At 31.4% G+C, this 20763-nt stretch overlaps 1 protein-coding gene across 2 annotated transcripts in view; it reads left to right on the top strand.

Moving 5' to 3' along the window:
* Positions 1–20763, top strand: part of LOC126740819 (myosin heavy chain, non-muscle) — a 54406-nt gene that overhangs the window by 6278 nt on the left and 27365 nt on the right. For both annotated transcript variants that reach the window (XM_050447010.1, XM_050447011.1), the window contains exons 2-4: positions 17725–17881; positions 17932–18056; positions 19756–19770. In XM_050447010.1, coding sequence (XP_050302967.1) covers positions 17725–17881; positions 17932–18056; positions 19756–19770 — 297 coding nt within the window. The remainder of the gene's footprint in view (positions 1–17724; positions 17882–17931; positions 18057–19755; positions 19771–20763) is intronic.

Genomic DNA, 20763 nt, shown 5'->3' with positions numbered 1-20763 from the left:
GGGCAATTTCTCGGATTTGGACAGCTTGCAAGAAACAAAAAGGAAAGTTTTAATAAAAAAAATTCTTACAGACTCTTAAGAAGTCATGTTTCTTTAAATATTTTTAATATAATACTGTATAATTTCATAATATTTTAGTATGATGATCAGTAAGAAAACCTCTTAAAAAGAACCTATTAAAGACATATCTGGATAATTTTGGTAACACATACTTTCCATATTTTTTTTACACCCTGTAGGATTAAAGATAAAAAAACATATGAAAAAAATATATTCCTAGTCAATATCGATAAAATGAACGATTTTCGAGAAACAGCTAATTTTAAAAGGTATGGTAAAAATATATATTTAGATATAGAACTTAGATTAACTGACTACAGAAAAATAAGATATCATTCAATATTAAACAAATGATGACAATTTAATCTTTGTAGATATATTTGCAATTGATGCATTAAAAATAGTTCGGATTTTGTAAATTATACTAAACACATATTTTAGTACGTTACTTATTTGATTCTATGCTATGTGAACCTCAACTTTTATATGGTGCTTTTTATAATCCATTATTTATGCAAATTGATATTCGCATGCAAGTTCACCAGGCAATAATAACCAATAATTAAAATTCCAGGCATTTTTTTAGACAAGAAAAATCTTGGGGACATTTAAATTTACAGGTATATACATACAGGTTTAAAACTGTAAAAGAAATTTTGCTTTGGGTTTGATGAAGTTGTTATTTATTACAATAATATTTTATGAAAGGTAGATTAATATTTTTTTAAAACAATAAATTTATTTTTTGAAAAGTCATCTTCACTTTAGCTTATTTCATTTCATGGTTTCATGTAGAATGAATCATCAAAAAGGCCCTAAATGATTTATTCCACGCATTGTTAGTCACTACATAAACAGCCACAAGTGGTGTGTCAGAGCCAAATGCAAATTTTATAAATGTAAGAATGCATTTGCCCTTTGAATATTTTATAAATTAGCATGATTGAATAAAATACCATTTAATAAGATTGAGTATTCTGATCTGATTGAGAATTTCTTTAGAGAACAATGAGTGAAGTATGCAATTACACTCTAACTGCAAATATTTAGGGAATAAGAATCTATTGCACAGGAATACAGAGGCATATAATCAAGAGAAAAAAACTTTATATTGTATGTACATCAGGAGGTAATGCCATCATTATTATATATTCATATTCAATTAAATGGACTATTTTTAACTAAGTCTTAACTAACTCCTCTTTAGTGCCTTGCAAATGCGGTCACTTTAAAACCCAGTCACTAATCCAATTCTTAATTAACATTATTTGAATTAATATCATTGGAATGTATTTTTGACTGCAATATGTATATCAACACATATTTGTGTGGTTTTCTTTTGAGAATATAAGAAATTTAGGATTACATTTTCTGGGTTACACAGAAAAAAGTTTCATCTTTCAGTATTTCTATTTTCTTGTCCATTGCCAAACATTATTAATTAATAAATGTCTATATTGTCCATATTGCATCTTTTACAACATTTCTCTTTTAAAATAAAAGACAAAATAAAGAAAAGAGAAGTTAAAGAATAATAACATCAGGTTTTGAGACAGCATCAACTAACAAAAAGGAATATATGTCTCTTAAAGCCGATATGCTTTTGAACATAACTTAAGAATTTATGTGAGCGCAGTACGTTGAAATTGATTTCCGGCCTTTTGGCTAAGAGGAAAGTATAGCAGATGGATTAAATTAATAATTCAAAACACTCCAGAGTTTTTATAAATTGCATATGAAGCATTTGAAGAGATATTGCTATAACACTGGAGAATTGGAATGAAACTAAGATGGTCATTAATATTTATTCCAAGATTTTAATCTGTGACGCGATTGAGTCCATCATGATCTTGTAAACGTGAAGATTCCATATATATTAAGATACAACACTTCATTAAAGGCCCTATAATGTCCAGTCTTTTAAGTACTCAAGACAAGAAAACAACAAAAGACAAAATATTTAATGGATTGGCCAATGGTGAAACTAGTTCATAAACCAATTGACCCTAAGGGTGATATTGATGTAAGCATTTTTCACACACCTTTTGGTGATTAGCTTTTGGTCGGCCCAATAGGTAGTGCAATATGCACGGCTTTTGGAATATTAAAGGCAAATAAGAAGAAAATACTACACATGTCTGATATGGAAGTTTTCACGTTGGCGTTATCAGGAATAATCCAATCTTTGTTATTATACATTTTTGAAAAATAATGTGCAAACTACATTAGAAATTCTTTGTTCTGAAGAACTTTATTATGATGTATGTGGAGTATGGAAAGTACCCCAAATCTATTAGAAAAACAACTTTGTTCTGTGGATTTTTCCACCATATGTTATTTTAATTTAATAAAATACTTGCTTCATTTATGTCCCACCAAGATCATTCTCTTTATATTTTTTCTTTTCTAATTTTATTTATATTGAGTACCTATAAAAGATGTTCTTAAAAGATACTGACAAACGGTGGTAGGGGACATCAAAAGAAAAATTTTTGTTTATCAAACATATGTTCGCAAATGTCATTGAGTTTCTGCATAAATATAAAAAAATTCCGCAGACTCAATAAAATATGTAATACTTAATATACCGTTTTGTCTCCGTGGGAAATCTAATTAGAATTGATGCAAATGGGTGCATTCTCGAGTACTCAAATGCAACTCGATTGCTTGAAATTCAACGACCAGAACGCGTACAATGTTTTGATAATATTACCACACTATATCCAAACAAAAAAAAAAGATAATGTTTATAATATAGACAAATTATTGGATTCATTATCATTATCTAGAGTAATTAAATTCAATTAACTGATAAACAAAATAGATGAACTAATAAATAACTTAATGAAGGGCAATCAGAAATGAACTGTTTTAATTAGTTAACACCAGAAATGTTATTTCTTTTTGGCTTCAAAAAATCCATGACTTTGTCTGACATCATAAAGTTCCAAACAAAATACACTGTTGCATACATTGACACACATTTAAATTAGGTGCTTGGTTATTTAATTTACATCTGGTTCTGATCTGATTTATTGAGTGTTTATTTAATTATTTAAAATGCAATAAACCATTCGTTTGGTAATTGGAAACCATCTTCTAATATGCAGCTATTATTAACTATTTACTATAAGTAGTATATTTTTTTCTATTGGGTGTAATCAATGTACATATGTTATACTGGTATTTTGAAAAAAAATCGAAAGTACATATAATGAAATTTTCCATTTTAAGTAACTTTACTTTCTGACATGAGACAAGGGAATGCAGAAATACCATATAATTATAATTTATTTGGCGTTCGACATAATGTTAATACATGCTAGATAATATAGCCATAAATATTTCACAGCTCTAGTTCTATTTCCATATGATTACTACAAGTAGGTAAACTAACCCCATAATATTTCTTTACAACTCTTATCTCAAAATAAATATTTTTAGCTTTCTATTGATGCCAGCAGGGGACTTTATTTTTTATTTTATTTTTAACAAATCATTAGGTTCTAGGTTACAATGATCTAATCATAAACATTTAGGATTTTATACATATACTTTGCATATGTTTTTAGCAGTAAAATGTCAATAAGGAACATTCAACGTTCCGGAAAATACCTGGAAATTCCTATAAATTAGCCTCATTTTAACATATGGCAGATAATAAGCGGATTTTTTTTAGGTCAACTATGTTTTTTTTGTCACCGCGGTCATTGCCTTTAAAAAAAATTAATTTTGCTTGACTTAACGATATTAAGAAATATCCTGAACTAAAATAGTGCAAATATGCCTTTTAAAATCCTTACGTAACAAGCAATCTAGGAAAGCACAAACATAGCAATTTAAGTTGGTACGGTAACACACGTACAATGATTTATCATGCCGCATACATGAAGCTCACCCACGAAAATGTTAATTAGCGCAACCCTTATATGGGACAGGTGATTAATGTAGTCTACTTGTTCTAGTTTAAAGACGCTAACTACGGGACAAAGCACTAGGAGGTTTATATATTTTTCTCGCATTTTTTCGAAATATTACAGGTGATATTTTTTTTCTTATACTAATGACTCGGTATCATTCATGCGTGCTTTAATTAAGTCACTAGGTATTGCTAGTTTAATATTTGGTTTGTTAAAGGTTTTGATTTGTACCATCTGCATACAGTTTAATTTGTCCATTTAATTTAAGATTACATAAAGAATTTATATATACCAAAAAAAGTGTCGGACCTAGTATGCAGCTTTGTCGAACCACTCATTTAATAACCTGTGAGTCACTATGGACATTTTTAATATCAGTAATTTGATATCTGTCTGTAAATAATTTTTAAACCCTTTGAGTGGTGCTCTTCGAACCCCCAGCCTCTTCTAATTTTAACAGTAAAGGACACCAATGAACACAAGTACCCTTTATCCATTTTTGTTTATAATTCAGAAATTAAGTTTAATGTAGCAATTTTAGTTACTTATATTTTACTAAAGACATACATCTGTATGATTAATCTTATAATTAACACAATCCAATTGAAAAGTGGAGCTTGTATTGATAACTTATCATATTATCGTTGAAAAAATATGGCAAGTTTTTTAGTTTGTTTATTATCATGTTGATATAATGAGGCATAAAATATTGTCAAATATTGATGCAATACTGATTAACGAAAGGAAAGGGTTCTGCGCCATCACTGCAAAATTAACTCTTTAAGTTTAAAGTTTTAAATCCGTGATCTTCACAGTTATGTATTAGTCACCAGCGTTTGCTAAGTAAATGGGATCAGGACGGTAATTTGAGAATTTTACTAGTGACATTAAGTCGGCACAAAGATGAGTTGAAAGATCATTCCTCCATTTACATTAAATGCATGTATGCACATGGTTTTATCATATCACACTGTTTGACCGACATTAGACTAACATTACTCAGCAAAGTTTGATAATGTTAAGCAATATGCAATATTATCAACTAAAACATGTCAGCCTTTGTTTAAGCGCTAAAAAAATATTTTCCTATTCAGCATTGCAGATGTGTCACACCATCACAGCTGTGACATACTTTTACCGCGCCGTATCTCAAAAAGTCGGAGTGAAAATTCCTAAAATGGTATTCGTCATGAAATCGGACTTTTTGTCGATAAAGAGTGATTGGCGTAATGCGTAATAAAAAAATGCCAAATTATGTACGTGGCGCCGGTTTGGAAAGCTGGTATATTCGAGGTCGACTGAGTAATATGTGTTTTGGAAAAATCACATGTTTGTATTGTAATTCTTTAAATCCAAAGTATTTTATTCGACAAATTTTCTACTGCCCGTTATGGTGTAAAATGATAACGACTTAAGCTTTATGATGACTAAACTGTCTAAGAATGTTCAAGAAGAAATAAAATTTTGGTTTACCTGGCCATTAATGAATCACCTCCTATAAGAGTACCAAGTGAGCAGTGTCAGTAAACAAGATTTGTAATACCGGTATTTAGTCATGTTCGGTGAAGGAAACCAATCTTTCGATTTCGGTCTTTAGATAAATGCTCACCAATTTAACAATTATTATAACGATCAAAGCAATTTACCGAGAAAAAATCTATATACCATACATAGCAAAATCTATCACAGGTAAATGACAAATGGATATATGTGCCTTGTTTTGGCTTTAACGAAGATTAATCGCACATTTATTCGGCATTGCATCAAGAAAGTACACAAAAGGAAATAGACCGACATGTGTTGGCTGTAAGCGTGTTTACATTTAACGCCCGACATGTCTGTTGGATAACCTGGAATTTTTATCGGACGTGACTGCTTAACTAACGAGATGCCGATTGGTTTGATAGCTTATCGGTGATGTAATCGCTTTAAAAAGGATTATATGTTTACATTTTAGTCATATTACTATGTGATTCGGAGGTTTTCATTTTATATTTTGTCACATTCTAATCCTCAAAACAAAGTATCACTTATATAGAAGATTTCAAGAAATTGGAAAATCCACTGAGTAATAAATGTACATAAATTTAAAATTTCTAGAATCCTCCTAAACATTATTAACTTAAATAATACAAAGGCTTTCAAGAAATTCGTGGTAAATATTTATCAGTGTCTATTAGTGGTACCTATTTTAGATTTTGCATGCAGATTTCACGATCTGATTAAAGATGAAAACGTTCTGCAAAAGATTGTCGTCACATTACAACTATTTGCTGAATATTAAGCTTATTTTGATTGGGAAATGGTTCTGCTAAGGTGGGCATGAACTCATTTAGAAGTAATTATGGTAAATATAGGTTTTCTGAACAATTGTCATTAAAAAAAGGTCTAATAATTATATTATTTAAAATCCCTTCTAAGCTTTTTCTCTTTGCGAGCTTTGTGAATGACTTGCTTAATTATAGTGATGATTTGCTGATGCTCCAATACTCAAAAATTTTGTATATTCACCCTACCATTTAAATAAATGGTGGCTTCATCACTAAAGAGAAGGATCTGCCCATGGAAAAAAAAAAATATTTAAGTTATAACACATTTCTATCATACAGTCTGAATCTTCTTCCTTTGGTTCATGTAGTAATCTAATCTTTTATAGATAATATTTTTCCTTTTTTTATTTACTAAAAGGATACACTATTTAGGATGATCTTCTAATATTATGTCCAATCTTATGTCATTGATTTTTGAACCACCTGGACCTAAACTCTTCTTTTTACGTTCTTTTGTTGTTTTACTGTATTGCTTTTCTAAATTTCCTCTCAATTTGACGGATGGTAGATAACCAGTATTCCACACTTTTATTTGCTGTAATGGCCCAAGACAAATTATTGTTCGAAGATCTTCGCAATACCACTAATTGTTATAAAGAAGGTCTTCAATAGAGTACCTGTGTACGTATCATAAAAAATGTGCAAAATTTCCTAAAGAAAGGGAACATTGAGATAAAAAAATTGCCACCCGTTTTAAATTTGCCGTGGATCACATTAATTGGTCTACCACAGGTTGGAAAAGAGTTGTACCTAAGTAATGAGTTTAAATGCAATTTAAATAACTAATTTAATACATTTTCTCATAGTACCAGACCTCTACTCTGTCTACAGTATTAATTTTTAATGGACACGTTAATCTCACCCTTTTCGTAAGTGGAATTGAACATCGTCTTTTGTACTTGATTTTACGTTTTAAGGATAGGGTCAATTCGCACTGGTTTATCTTTGTGATAATTTAGTGTGTCGGTTTTTCATATCTGTGAAATGTTCCTTATTTGTCTAAATATTTTTCCTTCTTGGCAAATAATAACTTGTGAATTAAAAAATTCCAATTGATTTGGAAGTGATGGAATTAAGAATGTATGCAGGGTTCCTTCTTTATAGAGGTTTGCTTTAAATACATTTTATTCTTTAGCATTCTGGGTCATAGAACTAAGTTTGTCGAAGAGTGGGTATCATCTTAGAAAATGAGTGGCCGTCACAAAGTTCTGATATAAATTCCATAGAAAACTTAAAAACCGAAGTTAATGGAAGAATCCAGAGGAAAATTGTAAAAAACGCTACAAAAAACTTTTGAAATCGACCAATATATTTTATTGGAACTTTTATTCTGTTGCGATAATTTTTAATTAGGCAACAACTATTGGTTCATATCAACTATTTGAATGGGACAATATCGCAATAATTTGCTAAGTTGTTTTTGAGCTACTATATTTTTTACATTTTGAACGTTTAGTTAATGAATTTGAGTAAGGTTACAAATAGTAAATAAGGCGTTTCTCATTGTTCATGAATGTGTTCAGTATGTACCAAACTTTGGTTTTCATAAAGTCATAAATCTATTTATAAATCACCATCAAAGGCATATTTCAAAAAGAAGTTAATCAAAATACTCATAATTCTACCATTGTTAATCGTTGATATTATATATCGTTTTACTCGTTTTTTTAGGTTTCACTAGAAAAAATATAGCTTACTTAGACAAATACAACCTATCGGGAAGGTCAAAATGAAATAAACCACGTATTTAGCGGGTAGCTAATAATATCTGCATAGTATAGCGCTTTCGGCCGTAGGTCTACATCGTAGGCGAGGTACCTCTTGGATGGTGTACCAATTTTGAACAAAAGCCATTTATGTAACGATTGGTTACGATTTTTCTTTGATTTCCTTTTAGTAGAGTCGTTCTTTTGATAAAGTCAGAACCCTGATGATGGTCTACGGTCGAAAACGCTAGGCATATATTATTTCTACATTCGTTTTTGTACTGAATACGTGGTTTAATTTACTTTGACTTTCCGGATAGTCCAAACACAACCTGCCAACTAAACGTTAAAAAAGGTGAAATTACGTTTAAATGGATGGGCTTTTTAAGAAAATAATAAAACGCCTCTAAATTTTGGTTAAACCCGTTAAAATCATTAATGGGTAGTTAATGGTCTAATATCGTATTAGACTCATAAGTCGGTGTAAACGGCCGTTAATCTTTGATTCATAGAAATGTAAAAAGTAACAAAGAATCAGTTTTAACACAATATTAACATCCGGCATTAAATACTTAATATATTCGTTAGTCACATCATGTAAGCTGCTTTAAAGGTTTTAAAACGTATTTTCAACTCCGTATATAAGAATGTGGTGTCGCAAGTAAAAAGTAAGGTTTCTAACATAGTTTTTTAAACTGCTGTTTTTCTTCTAAACTTACTATTCACTTTTAACAGCATTTCGTGAGTCACATTGCATTTCCCTCGTCCTATATTGCTCTCGAGATGTAAGACATTTAATCGATTTTTTACATTCGTTATATGGAGTGCATTCACCTCACCTTACCCTGTCTATACCATAACTTAAACTATTATAGCTCTCTTTAATGAGTTATATAAAAGAGGGTTTTAACAATAATTTCGACACACCCTGCATGATATAGGCAATTAAAAAAAAGGTTTTTAAATAAAGTGATAAAAAAAGACGCCTTCAGTCGATATCGATCTATTGAAATAAAATTATTGCGGTTTTTTTTAAATTAGGTATTTGATATCTAACTTTTGAATTGATAATCGTCAGATTGCATCAATAATGCCGAATAAATTCTTTAATTTTGGTTCTAGAGAGACGTTATAAGAATTTCTAATTCGTTCGTCCATTAACCCTCCCGAACCAAAATGTCCCAACCTCTCGGTCGCGAGCCTTTTTATGGAATTTCCAATCATTCCTCACAATTCCAGTGGTTGCTGTTCCATCTCATTGTTCCTTATTCCTTCCAGTTCCTTAATTTAATTATTTTCTGAAATCCGATCCGACATTCTTCTCTTGTAGTCTGGAGGTGTCCGGTTTTTCAGGTTGGATTTCGGTTGATCTTCTCCAAGGCTATATCTTCATTTTGAGGTTTTGCAACTGGATAAGTTTGTGCCTTTGTAATGTTTGTGCTAAATCTCTTGTTGACAAGGATAAAATCAAGCTGGTTACGAGCAATGTTTTCAAGATTGTCTTGTGGCGATCTTCATGTGTACAGTCTTCTTGGAAGCAAGCAGAACGATGTGATCGTATTTTAAACTATTCTTCCTAGCAGAATTGTATTAGTTTGCCTCTTCCAACCCCCAGGACCAGCTCGACTATTACTCGCCTTTTCACCTTAGCATTGAAATCTCCCTGAATGATGTTCAGATCATCCGGTTTAGTATATTCTAATAGTCTTTTGATGTTCTCGTAAAATGATTCTTTTGCCTAGTCGGGTATGTCTAATGCGGGAGCATGTACTTGGATTGGTTTACATTTATTGGCCTTGCTTCGATTTTTAACAACATCGCCCTATCCACTGTACGGTATGAAACATGTTACACACTTACCAAACCCCGTGTCTATGAATTTGATTTTGGTTGCCTGGGTAGTAAAAAGCTTGAACGATATTACTCTGTCCATGACTCTACAAATGCCATTACTATTGCCAAATTATCGCAGTAGGTGTTAATCTTATCTACAAACCGTAAAGGTTCCTCTCTTGCAGGTCTATAGGCGTTTGGCAAGTAGTTCTGTATTTCTCTTTTATATTATCTTGTGATAACTTTAACAAGTTAATGTTTAATACTTTAAAAATGTATTAAACATTAACAAATGTTTAATACATTGGAAAATAAAAAAATGCTCATCTTATAAAATATTTTTTTTTACTTAACACTTCAAATGAAGTGACAATGGTTCGAAGCCATGCCTGGAGTCTCTGAAAATATCAGGTATTAAGAACACAACACCGGCTAGGCAACACTGGATAAGTTTATCAAATTATACGCCGTCTTTTTGTTCTTCGGTAAAGCGCAGTCATCCCGGTCTGTGGAATAACAAGACCCTGGCCTGGTGACCCGTACTTTCCGTATACGGAGAACCAGCATGGCTGCAGGCGGTACCCTATTAATTTAGCGAGCACGTACGTTATACGTAATTCTTACTTATACAAAAATGAAAAAAGTGAGAACGAGGTTGAAGGTGAGTCAGTATTGGTTTACGAATTTCTTGTCTTTCGGGTTTGTCTTTCATTACTAGATATGATTAGCTATTAAAATATGAACATTTCAAAAAGCAGGAAAAATGATTTTGATTCTTCAATGCATCAATGTGTATTTTATTGGATCACGGCTGAAGGTACCAGAAATATTGCTGCCAATTGTAGACAGCTGTTTCTTTAAATTAAGGTTGGCCAGCACATTTTTAATTGACCTTACATGAATCAGTTGATCTATTGCGAGATCTATTGTTACGCTATAAGTAGTCAAACAACTATTTTTGAACTTGGTAAATATGTTGCTCATATATCCAGATCCAATAATACATATTGTTTAGGCAATTTCAGACTATTGCATAATAAAGCCTTATGGATCCAGATGACTGTTCATTTCTAAAACTATGATAGAATCCATTCAAGTTCAATATTTTTTTTAAATTCATTCCTAGTATGTTTGCAATAGAAAAATACTCAAATCTCACAGCAGCTGATCTCTTCTTTAGATTTAGTTCTATCTACACAAATTTAAACTTAAATATTTGAATAGTAGAGTGAAAAGCATAAACAGCACGAATTCTAACGCACCATCCTTGATCGTCCTCTATAACCAGAAAACATTATAGCGTGATAATAAATTCAACAATACAGATAATATTTGTTTTATTGGTAATAAAATGATATTTTTAAGATCAGTTAATTGAGAAAGCAATAAACTTATATTAAAAACTTCTCCTTAGACATTACAAGTAATTTCAGCAGATATTAGGTGAACAAATAAATTCCTTAAGTTTTATAGACTTATCTTGAATATTGTTTTCGTAAGACGTATTTTCATTTAAATAGTAACTATAAAATTTAGTTTCATATACATACTGTTACAAATAAATAATTTTAAACATCCCACGTCCATATACGAGGTGTGTTCAGAAAATAACAAAAATTTTGTGTAATTTTGGTACACATGTCCTTAAAGTATGATAAAATTTGCAGCTGGAATCCCTGCTTACTTTGTCAGTGGCAGCTGCTAAGGTTGGACGTGTTTTTGTGAGCTCGACGATTTTCGTTTGTTAATAAAAATGGATCAAAGGATTTGTATCAAATTTTGCGTTAAAAATGAAGTAAAGTGTGTGAGATGCTAACAAAGGCCTATGATGAGTCTGCAATGAGTAAAACAAGAGGTTATGAGTGGTATAAGCGTTTCTAAGATGGCTGTCAAGACGTTGAAGATGATGAACGGCCTGGATGCCTCAGTAAATCAACAACCGATGAAAACGTGTAAAAAGTGAGAGAAATCGGTATGAGCGATCGCCGCCACGATCAAAGATGTTGTTGGAATATCGATTAGCTCATGACATACATTTTTTTTGGATGCGGAAGATGGTTCACTTAATGTACCTAGTCAACGACGATGCAGAATTACTGAAACGTATTATAACAGGTGATAACAGGGGTTTATGGATATGACGTCGAAACTAAGGCTCAATCGTCCCAGTGGAGGAATTTTGGATAGCCGAGACCAAAAAAATGCTAGTCAAGGTTATGTTCACTATGTTCTTCGATTTAAATGGCATAGTGCATCATGAATTCTTGCCACTAGTCGCCACTTTTTTTGTAGGTTTGCCACTAGTAGGTCAAACCTACAATAAGTTTAGCGCCGTTTACGTAAAGCAATACAAAAAAACACCCGAATTTGTGGAGAAACAAGTCATGGGTTTTAAACCATACGATAATGCTCTTTCTCCATTGATTTTTTTGGGAATTTTTGGTCAAAAACAATGCTGCAATGATGCGCCAGCCTCCATATCCGTCCGACGTGGCTCCATGTGACTTTATTCTGTTTCCAAAAATAAAGAGAATTTTAAATAGCCGTCGTTTGATAGCATAGGTGACATTAAAGGCGCATCGCTAAAAGAGCTGAAGGCTATCCCAAATATGGAGTTTGAGAAATGTTTCGAGGATTAAAAGAAGCGCTGTCATAAGTGCATTATATCTAATGGGTTATATTTTGAAGGCCACAACATTAGTGAGGATGAATAAATAAAAAAATTTTTCAAAAAATGAAGATTTCCGTTATTCTCTGAACACACCTCGTACATATTATCGTTAGAATCCAAAATTTTAAAGCAATTTATATATCGAAAAATGTGCTGATTTGACAACCTACAACAGAATTCCGGAGTACCAGTCAGCTTTTAGCGACAATTTTAGTATCACTACTATCTTTTTAATGAGGAAAAGATTAAATTAAGAAAAAAAATCATATGTATGGAGCTCTTGTTATACTGAGACGTTAATACAGCTTTTTAATATTATATCGAATAAACAAATAAATGTATCTGCTTTTATTATTTACAATAAGCACTATGCTTAGAGATCTGGGCTCTACCTATGATTTATTGTGATTTATATTTTAATTTATTTTTATTAAAACAGTATTTTAAGCTATTTTTTTGTATCAAAAATTTCATAACCATTTTTCTAAATTGTAAAAATGGTATAGCCATTTTAATAAATAAATAAATTGATATTCAAACAATTTTAGTGATACACCTAATTGCTATTTGGTGTTTAACCTAATATTTTTTGACTTGTACAAATTGTTATTAATACCAATAAATATTTTGTATTTGCGTCATGTGATATATAAATTTATTTCTAATTCTGTACTCCTGGATAACGGGAAAATAGGTGAAAACAATAAACATTTACGTAACAGACATGCCAAGTTTCTTTTGGTTCATGGCTTTGCTTAAAAATACTTAAATGTCACAGCAGATATACGAGTGTTGCCGTTATCCATGGCCACCCGGAATATTATCTCTGAAATAAAATATCAAACAAAACAGTTAAAAAAGGGCGTGAGATGCAAAACTAATGTTGTTGATGTCAAAGCGCACATTATTGGAAAATGCGTCAACAAAACTGTTGACTTTTCGACACGGTCTGTGCATACAAGACGAGCCCAAACAAAGGGTGAATTTACAGTGAAACGTTGACCTTGGTAGGCCGGCGACCTTGCGTGGGAAGGCACAAACTGCATCACGCGTTTCGCTTAAAATATTTCTATACAGAAGCCTTATTATGCCCGACATATGGTTTTAGCCTTTTATGGTCATTTACTTTTGTGCTCCGCTGATATATTATTTAAAATAATAATTTAGATTCTAATCCTTTAACATGAAAATAAATTGTTATGCAAATGGGTTATTTACATAGTGATACGATTATGTCAGCGCAGTATTTAAAACCGTTCGAAATTAATAACTTACTAATTGATTATTTACATCGTACTATATAAAGTGAGTGCCGCAGGTCACCATTAGGTCAGAAAGATTCAAAACAGTCGGTTTTTTTCGTAGACATCAAAGAGAATTATGCAACAAACGGAATGCGTTGCTTATTTTCTGGTTAAATCATATTAATTGGTACGGTAGCGCATTTATGCGGTTTGAATAGGATAAATACCTGAAGTTGGCTATTTTCATCTTAATTGATCTATTTATATTGCATATTTCGCATTCTCTTTTCTAAGAGAATATACATATACGTTGGACATGCTTTAGATTTAACGGTGATTTTTTTTTCATGACGCGTCGAAACAATTTCAATTCATTCAAAATCAATTTCAATGATTTAAAAAAAAACCGTTTTACCATAACTTACGTCCATCAGTTAAGACGACTCTTAGATTCTATAAGGTATTGGGAAAGAATCCAAATACATACATTTTTATGTGAACATCTTTTTTATTAGATTTTTCGATATAACTTTCTAGACGAGAGGCGTTGGTCTTGCAAAAAACAGAATGAAATTTGGGATATATGTAAATTTGGATATATGTATGTAAAATTCGATATATATAGTATTTTTTTACATCTTTACTTATCTAGTGTGTCTGTCAATCCGGGTTGCTCCGAAAAACTAATTCCTTGAATGACAGAATCATTTGAATGGTTTTTTTTCAAGAAACCTTATTTTTTACTGCACAATAACAGTTCTACTGTTTATTTTTCATTTGTTGACGTTTAGGTGAAGCATGATTTCCAGAAAAAATAATCTCTTTACACTTGGTCTTCCGAATGTTAATTCAAATTTAAATTATGTAAGTTGAAGATTTAATATAAAGTAAACCAAAAACACCAACCATAAAATTATCTAGATTTCAGCAGAAATTCAAGCATTTTGCAAAAATTATAACAGATATTTCTTGGATCAGCAATTTTTGGCGTGGTTTTGGCGAAAATTCTTGACCCAAATACGATAACTTTATATGACAGTTAAAGATATCAGAAATTTCTCGCATTTTGCCAATCCTCGTAGGAAATTACATAATTCTATAAGGGTGTGCAGTTTTTTCAGGGTATGTAATATATCCCATATTTTAACTGAGAAAGATAAACATCATAGGAATGGAGTCGGCATCTTTGTGACTTTTGAATTTGTAGTAACATTGTCTCCGTAAACGATAGGATTATGCTACAAGTATATGCGCCCACGGCAAATGAAGTATGTCAAGTGGAAGTGTTTTAGGAGCAACTTAGCGAAACACTAAGGAGTCTGAAGAGTAAGAGTAAAACATTATAGGTGATTTTAATGCAAAAAAAGGAAAAGGTTGTAGATCCGACTTAGTAGGCAGCCTGGGCGAAGCCAACGACGTGGAAACAGGTTATATCCAGGCCAGCTCAGTAAAGTTGTTAAATTAAAAAAAATTAAAAAACCATCCAATTACGAATGTCAGAAGGAGGTCCAGAAAATAGCGATGGATCAATAACGAAATACTAGAACTTATAGAATAACGAAAAGGAATCAAACATAATACGCTGATATATGGGACGCTAAGGAAAAAAAAAGTTGCTGGTCTATATATTAGGAAAACAACTAATATGGTGGTGGATAATACAGACAGAATAATCATTGGCGAACATAAGGTTCTTGAAACCTGGAGTGGATACATATTTGATGACAACAGATCAGATTAACGAGACACCACTAATAGGGTTGAAGATGCAGAAATCCTAAAGTCCGAAGTAGTATTTACCATACACTCTGCAAAATCTAAGAAAGCACCACTGGGGAAACATCAGAAGACTGGCTGAAGTGTGTGTTTATAACATTGCCTAAAAAACAATGTGCAAAGAAATGCAGTGATTACAGGTTGATAAGTCTTATGAGCCACACACTAACAGTATTCCTTAGCATTATTAATAGAAGAATACGCAACAAATGTGAAAGTAATCTGGATGATACCCTGTTTGGTTTTCGAAACGCTCTTGGTACCCGGGAAGCAATGTTTGCCTTAAATATACTTCTTCAAGTATCGTGATCAACGTAAAGACATTTGTTGTTTAGGGTATAGATATTTAGACCTTAAAAGCAGCAATCGTTAATCGTTTTGAAGCATTTGAAATGTGGCTACATAGACGTATGCTCCGAATCCCATGGGTAGCCATACAGGTGCAAAATAAACATAAGAAATCCAATAATTATTAATGCCAAGTATTAAGCGTCAAAATTTTATATTTTAGTAACAACTCGAGGAGTAAAAAGATAGCAGAATGTGGTTTTCAGGTTTTTTTGAGTAAATTTTATCTACTTTTTGATTCTGCTATCAAAATTATACCGTTCAATTTAAATTTTTATAGAAAAATCAAAGTCACCGTTTTTTAATTCAAATGACGCCTCCTACCAATTTTACTAAAAACGTTTGCGTACATTACACTTTCACTACCTTCCCCTACTTTATGAAGGTCGGTACGCCAATGAGTCTTTGACCAAAATGATGGAAAATATTCCAAGGTCTCTAATTATGTTTAAAAAAACGTACCTTTTTCGGAGAAAATTAAAATTAATGACCCAAAAATAAAAATCTATTGACTCTTTAATTACACCCCCTTGTGGCCAACTTGTTTACCAGCATTTTCTCTTGACCACTTTCCCCAACACAATTTTTATAAATTTTCACTACACCCTCTTGGACAGAACTGTCCATATCTCAAAAATTAGTCAAAAAACATTTGAAAACTCTTCCTGTCTCTTGGAGAAGACACTTGTCTCTAGTTTTACCAGTTTCTTTAAAAAATTGATATTATTATTGATTTGAGAAAAAAAAATTCCAATGATGTCAGATTGACAGTTCCCGAGATATAGCCGCGATCCACGCTTTGAAACACCCTGTATAGTTTGTATTAATGTCAATCAAGTACCATCATTCATTAAAAAAAAAATCGATACTTTTAAGGAAGTTGAGGGACATTTTTAAAATGAAAGTGGTCATTTTGTAATTAGGAGGCAATACCAAACCTCTTTTAGAAGTTTTAAATATCAAACTCGGCTAGCATTGTGTGCATTTGCCTGCCAACGAGGCGGCATTTATTCTAGAAATTTACTTCTATGAAAGTTCTTTTTACACCGTTTTACAAATATCGAAACATTTAAACCATTAACATTGGCACAAGTCCCTCAATAGTTTCCGAATAATTCGTGCTATTTTCACACGAAAGACTCGGGCTAAAAATAAAAGGGATCACAGCTTGAGTACAATTGTTGTACAGTTTTTGATGGTCATTGTCAATAATTGGACTGCCTCGATGATTTCATGGTTTCCCACTGCTTTTGGTAAACTAATAAAGAATATAATTTCTTGACAGCAATTTTATTCATTTTGAAACGATTAATGCAAAACAATCCATCTAAGGAAAATCCAATTTAACTGGTTGACAGATGACGATATCGCCCTGATAAGGTATGGACTTTCGAGCCTGCGGGTGACAAAGTTTACCCATTATAAAATCGACACACTAGACTAAAACTGAATTCGCACAAGTTAGGTAATATTTCGCTCGTTAACTGGCCCATTTCGGCGCCAAATATGGTAAAGTGTGTGTTTACTCCTTAGTTGGAGATTTATCAGTTTGATGTATGGACTAACCTGGTCATTATAGATGAAGGAACATAAATATCTATTACGAGGCTATTATAAAACTAATTATTGCATAAAAAATTACATTTAGGATATTTAAACATATGTTGCGCTAAGAGATTGGCGTATTGATTAAAAAACACAATGCAAATAAACTTAAAATTTTTTAAATCAGTATATGTTATTCAAAGAGTTGGATGTAACTATGAAGACTTATAGGTAACGAAATTATGTCGTACACAGCTCTATTTTCACTAGTCTCACATTTTTTTCCTCTAGACATATTCAGGTCTCTTCTGTGTGGTGGTCAACCCCTACAAGAAGTTACCCATATACACAGAAAAGATCATGGAAAGGTACAAAGGCATCAAGAGACATGAAGTGCCGCCCCACGTCTTTGCCATTACGGACACCGCATACCGATCTATGTTACAAGGTAAATTGTGGTACTTGTTCTTACCAAAGAAGCCATAATTTTTGTTTTAGAGCGAGAAGATCAATCGATTTTGTGTACTGGAGAGTCCGGAGCCGGAAAAACTGAAAACACCAAGAAAGTTATTCAATATTTGGCCTATGTGGCGGCCTCCAAATCGCCTAAAGGATCTGGGGCGGTAAGTTTCCTACCATATGGTTTCATGGTTTATTATATTGACTTTTACACATTTAAGCCTTTAATTTATTTGTCTCATAAAGTTGTTTTATAGTGGAGTCTGTTTGAAAATGACAGGAAACAATTAAGATATTTTTTTAAATCAAATCACCATTACGCCTTGAACTGTATAATAAAACGTCAGCATTTTAAAATGTCGTGTTCTTATCGTCTGCTTAAGAGTATTCAAGTGGTAGTTAAATATTCAGGTTGTCTTTGGTTTGGAAAAGATAATTTTCGGAATTTTTACTGCTTAATAAAATTGTTAAGGTAATTTTTAGCCTTAGAATCGTTTAACAAATTTGCTTTTTGTTAGAATGTAGTTAATACATTTTTAAAATACTAGTTGTTTAAACTTTACATTAAAGTATTTATCATTTTTAGAAATATTAATAACCCAGAATTTCAATTTTAAAACAAATCATCCTAAAATTGTCTTAATTTAGCATTTTATGCAGTTTTTTTAGAGTTTTCTTTTAGTTCTTGGCTAATATTTGTGTGTTTTTTTAAAGAAAATGTGCATTGGCACTTTTAAATATTCTTTTACTAATTTAAAACTTATATTTTGTCATGTAAATTAAATAGTAAATTAAAAAGACAAAACATTAAGAAAAAATTGTATTTCTATTTTATTAATACAATTCCATTGTTTTATTATTTAATTTTTTTCAACTTGATGAAGCATTTCACAATTAATAGTATATATACTACATACCGAGGGGAAAAAGGTTGTGACGAGTATGAGCCACGTTTCAACATGAGATATGTAAACGAATTTTCATCAACATTTCATTCATTTGATCAGCATGCGCCTCAATAATTCGATTTAATGCATCGAATTGTTGCATTGGTGGCGTTTTATGTTCTATACTAGGAAGTAAAAAAATATTTTGATCCCGCTGGTTGTGTCCTCTTCAACTTGGTAGAAAACAAACGAAAAACTTCAATTAACACTTTGACATGACCTTAAAAATTAAAAATAAAGCCTCTCATTCCAATCAAATACATTTGATCTCCCATATATTCAAATTATTAAATATTCAAAGCTGCGAATTTTAAGGGATATTCTGAATATTCGTATTAATCGAGTTTGATTTCTAGCCATAATACCAACCTTACACCCTTCGTTGTATAGATAGTTTCCTTCATATTTACATGCAAGAAGTATCTTTGTGAAAAACTTTTCATAATTATAACGGGAATGTCAGTTTCTAAGTATTAGGACGCCAAGTGTAGGCCAATAAACGCCAAATACTCTTACTAATTATCTCATTTTCTATATCATCCATCAATTTAATTGAGCTCAGATTAAGTTAACATTTTTGTTTTGCATACAAACCTGGTTATCAACGTTTTAATTAAATTGATCGATTTTCAAGTTTTTTTAATATTAAATCGATTCTTTTGTAGGTATGGTATAATGGTGATTTGAATCTAATTAATTAAACTTACATCTAATCACTGGTATTGGATATGCACTGCACTGGTGTTTGTTATTCTATAAATAATTCCTGTAACTCTCCTGTTAAGTGAAAACACTAATTTAGATGTTTTGACAGGTATTATTTATATTATATAATTGGTGCAATTTTATTGACTATTTCAAAATCCTAAATTTATATTTTTTTCTCTTCTTTGCATGGTTGCCTTGGGATATGCAGCAAAAAGACCTTATCGTAAGTAGCGCACATTTTTTTTTTTGATAAATTATTTTCAGCTTTTAAGTTTGCATGCATGTTTTATTAATTCATAAAAAACTGTCTGTGATAAATCAATTTTGGAAGGAAAATCCAAAATTAATTTAAATCAACGGATACTTTATAGCTTTCAACACACATAGCAAAAAATTCCTTATAAGAAACTGATGAATTAATTATCTCATATTCTTGTATGCCCAACTCGAACAAACATTTGTAGGTGTTAAGAATACATATTAATCAAGGTCTTGCCTGATTATATGACCATGCGTGAAAATAATTAAATACTACTATAGGAAGACTAGGAAATTATTGTAATTATTTTTGCTATTTTCTGATTTTTTTACTTGGATATTGCATTGTATATTGTAGGCTATCATCAACATTTTTTTAATAGTTCAAATTAGTATATTTATGGAAATGATATTATATCGAAGGTGATTAATGGTATTTTGTTTTTGCTTATAGTTTAATGATGCCATTTAGTTTTTGCTTAAATGCGTTAAATCTTTTCATATGCTAGTTTCATTTTAAGTTAGATTTTATTTTTTCATGCTTTCCTTATAGAAGAGCCCTACAAGAGAATTTTCGGTATGTAACAACAGCTTTTGCTGTGCATATGGCTTTTTCTTAAAAGTTCACCTTATTACAGGAATCTCTTAGCGAAAAATAAGCTTCAAATAAATACTTTTTTAAATAACTTCAATAATTATTAAACATTTTGGCTTTCAGTTACTTTACAAGCACCGCCTTAAATCAACAATTAGTCACTCGAATAAATAGGTGTCGGTAAACGGAACGTTCAGGGACACATCCATAAATTTCACCTAATATATGTTTTATAATAATCTATTTCGCAGACAATTATAAATATTTAATTTTCATTCCTAAAATTTTAACTTATTTAATTGAAAAAGATCTTTGAATATTTCTTAGCTTGTTTTTAAATATTAGGGTTTATCATAGTTTGCC

This window comes from Anthonomus grandis, chromosome 9, assembly GCF_022605725.1.
Source record: "Anthonomus grandis grandis chromosome 9, icAntGran1.3, whole genome shotgun sequence".
NCBI classification, from domain to species: Eukaryota; Metazoa; Arthropoda; class Insecta; order Coleoptera; family Curculionidae; genus Anthonomus; species Anthonomus grandis.
The sequence above is the reverse complement of the archived record's forward strand: the minus strand, read 5'-3'. Positions and strand labels throughout refer to the sequence as shown.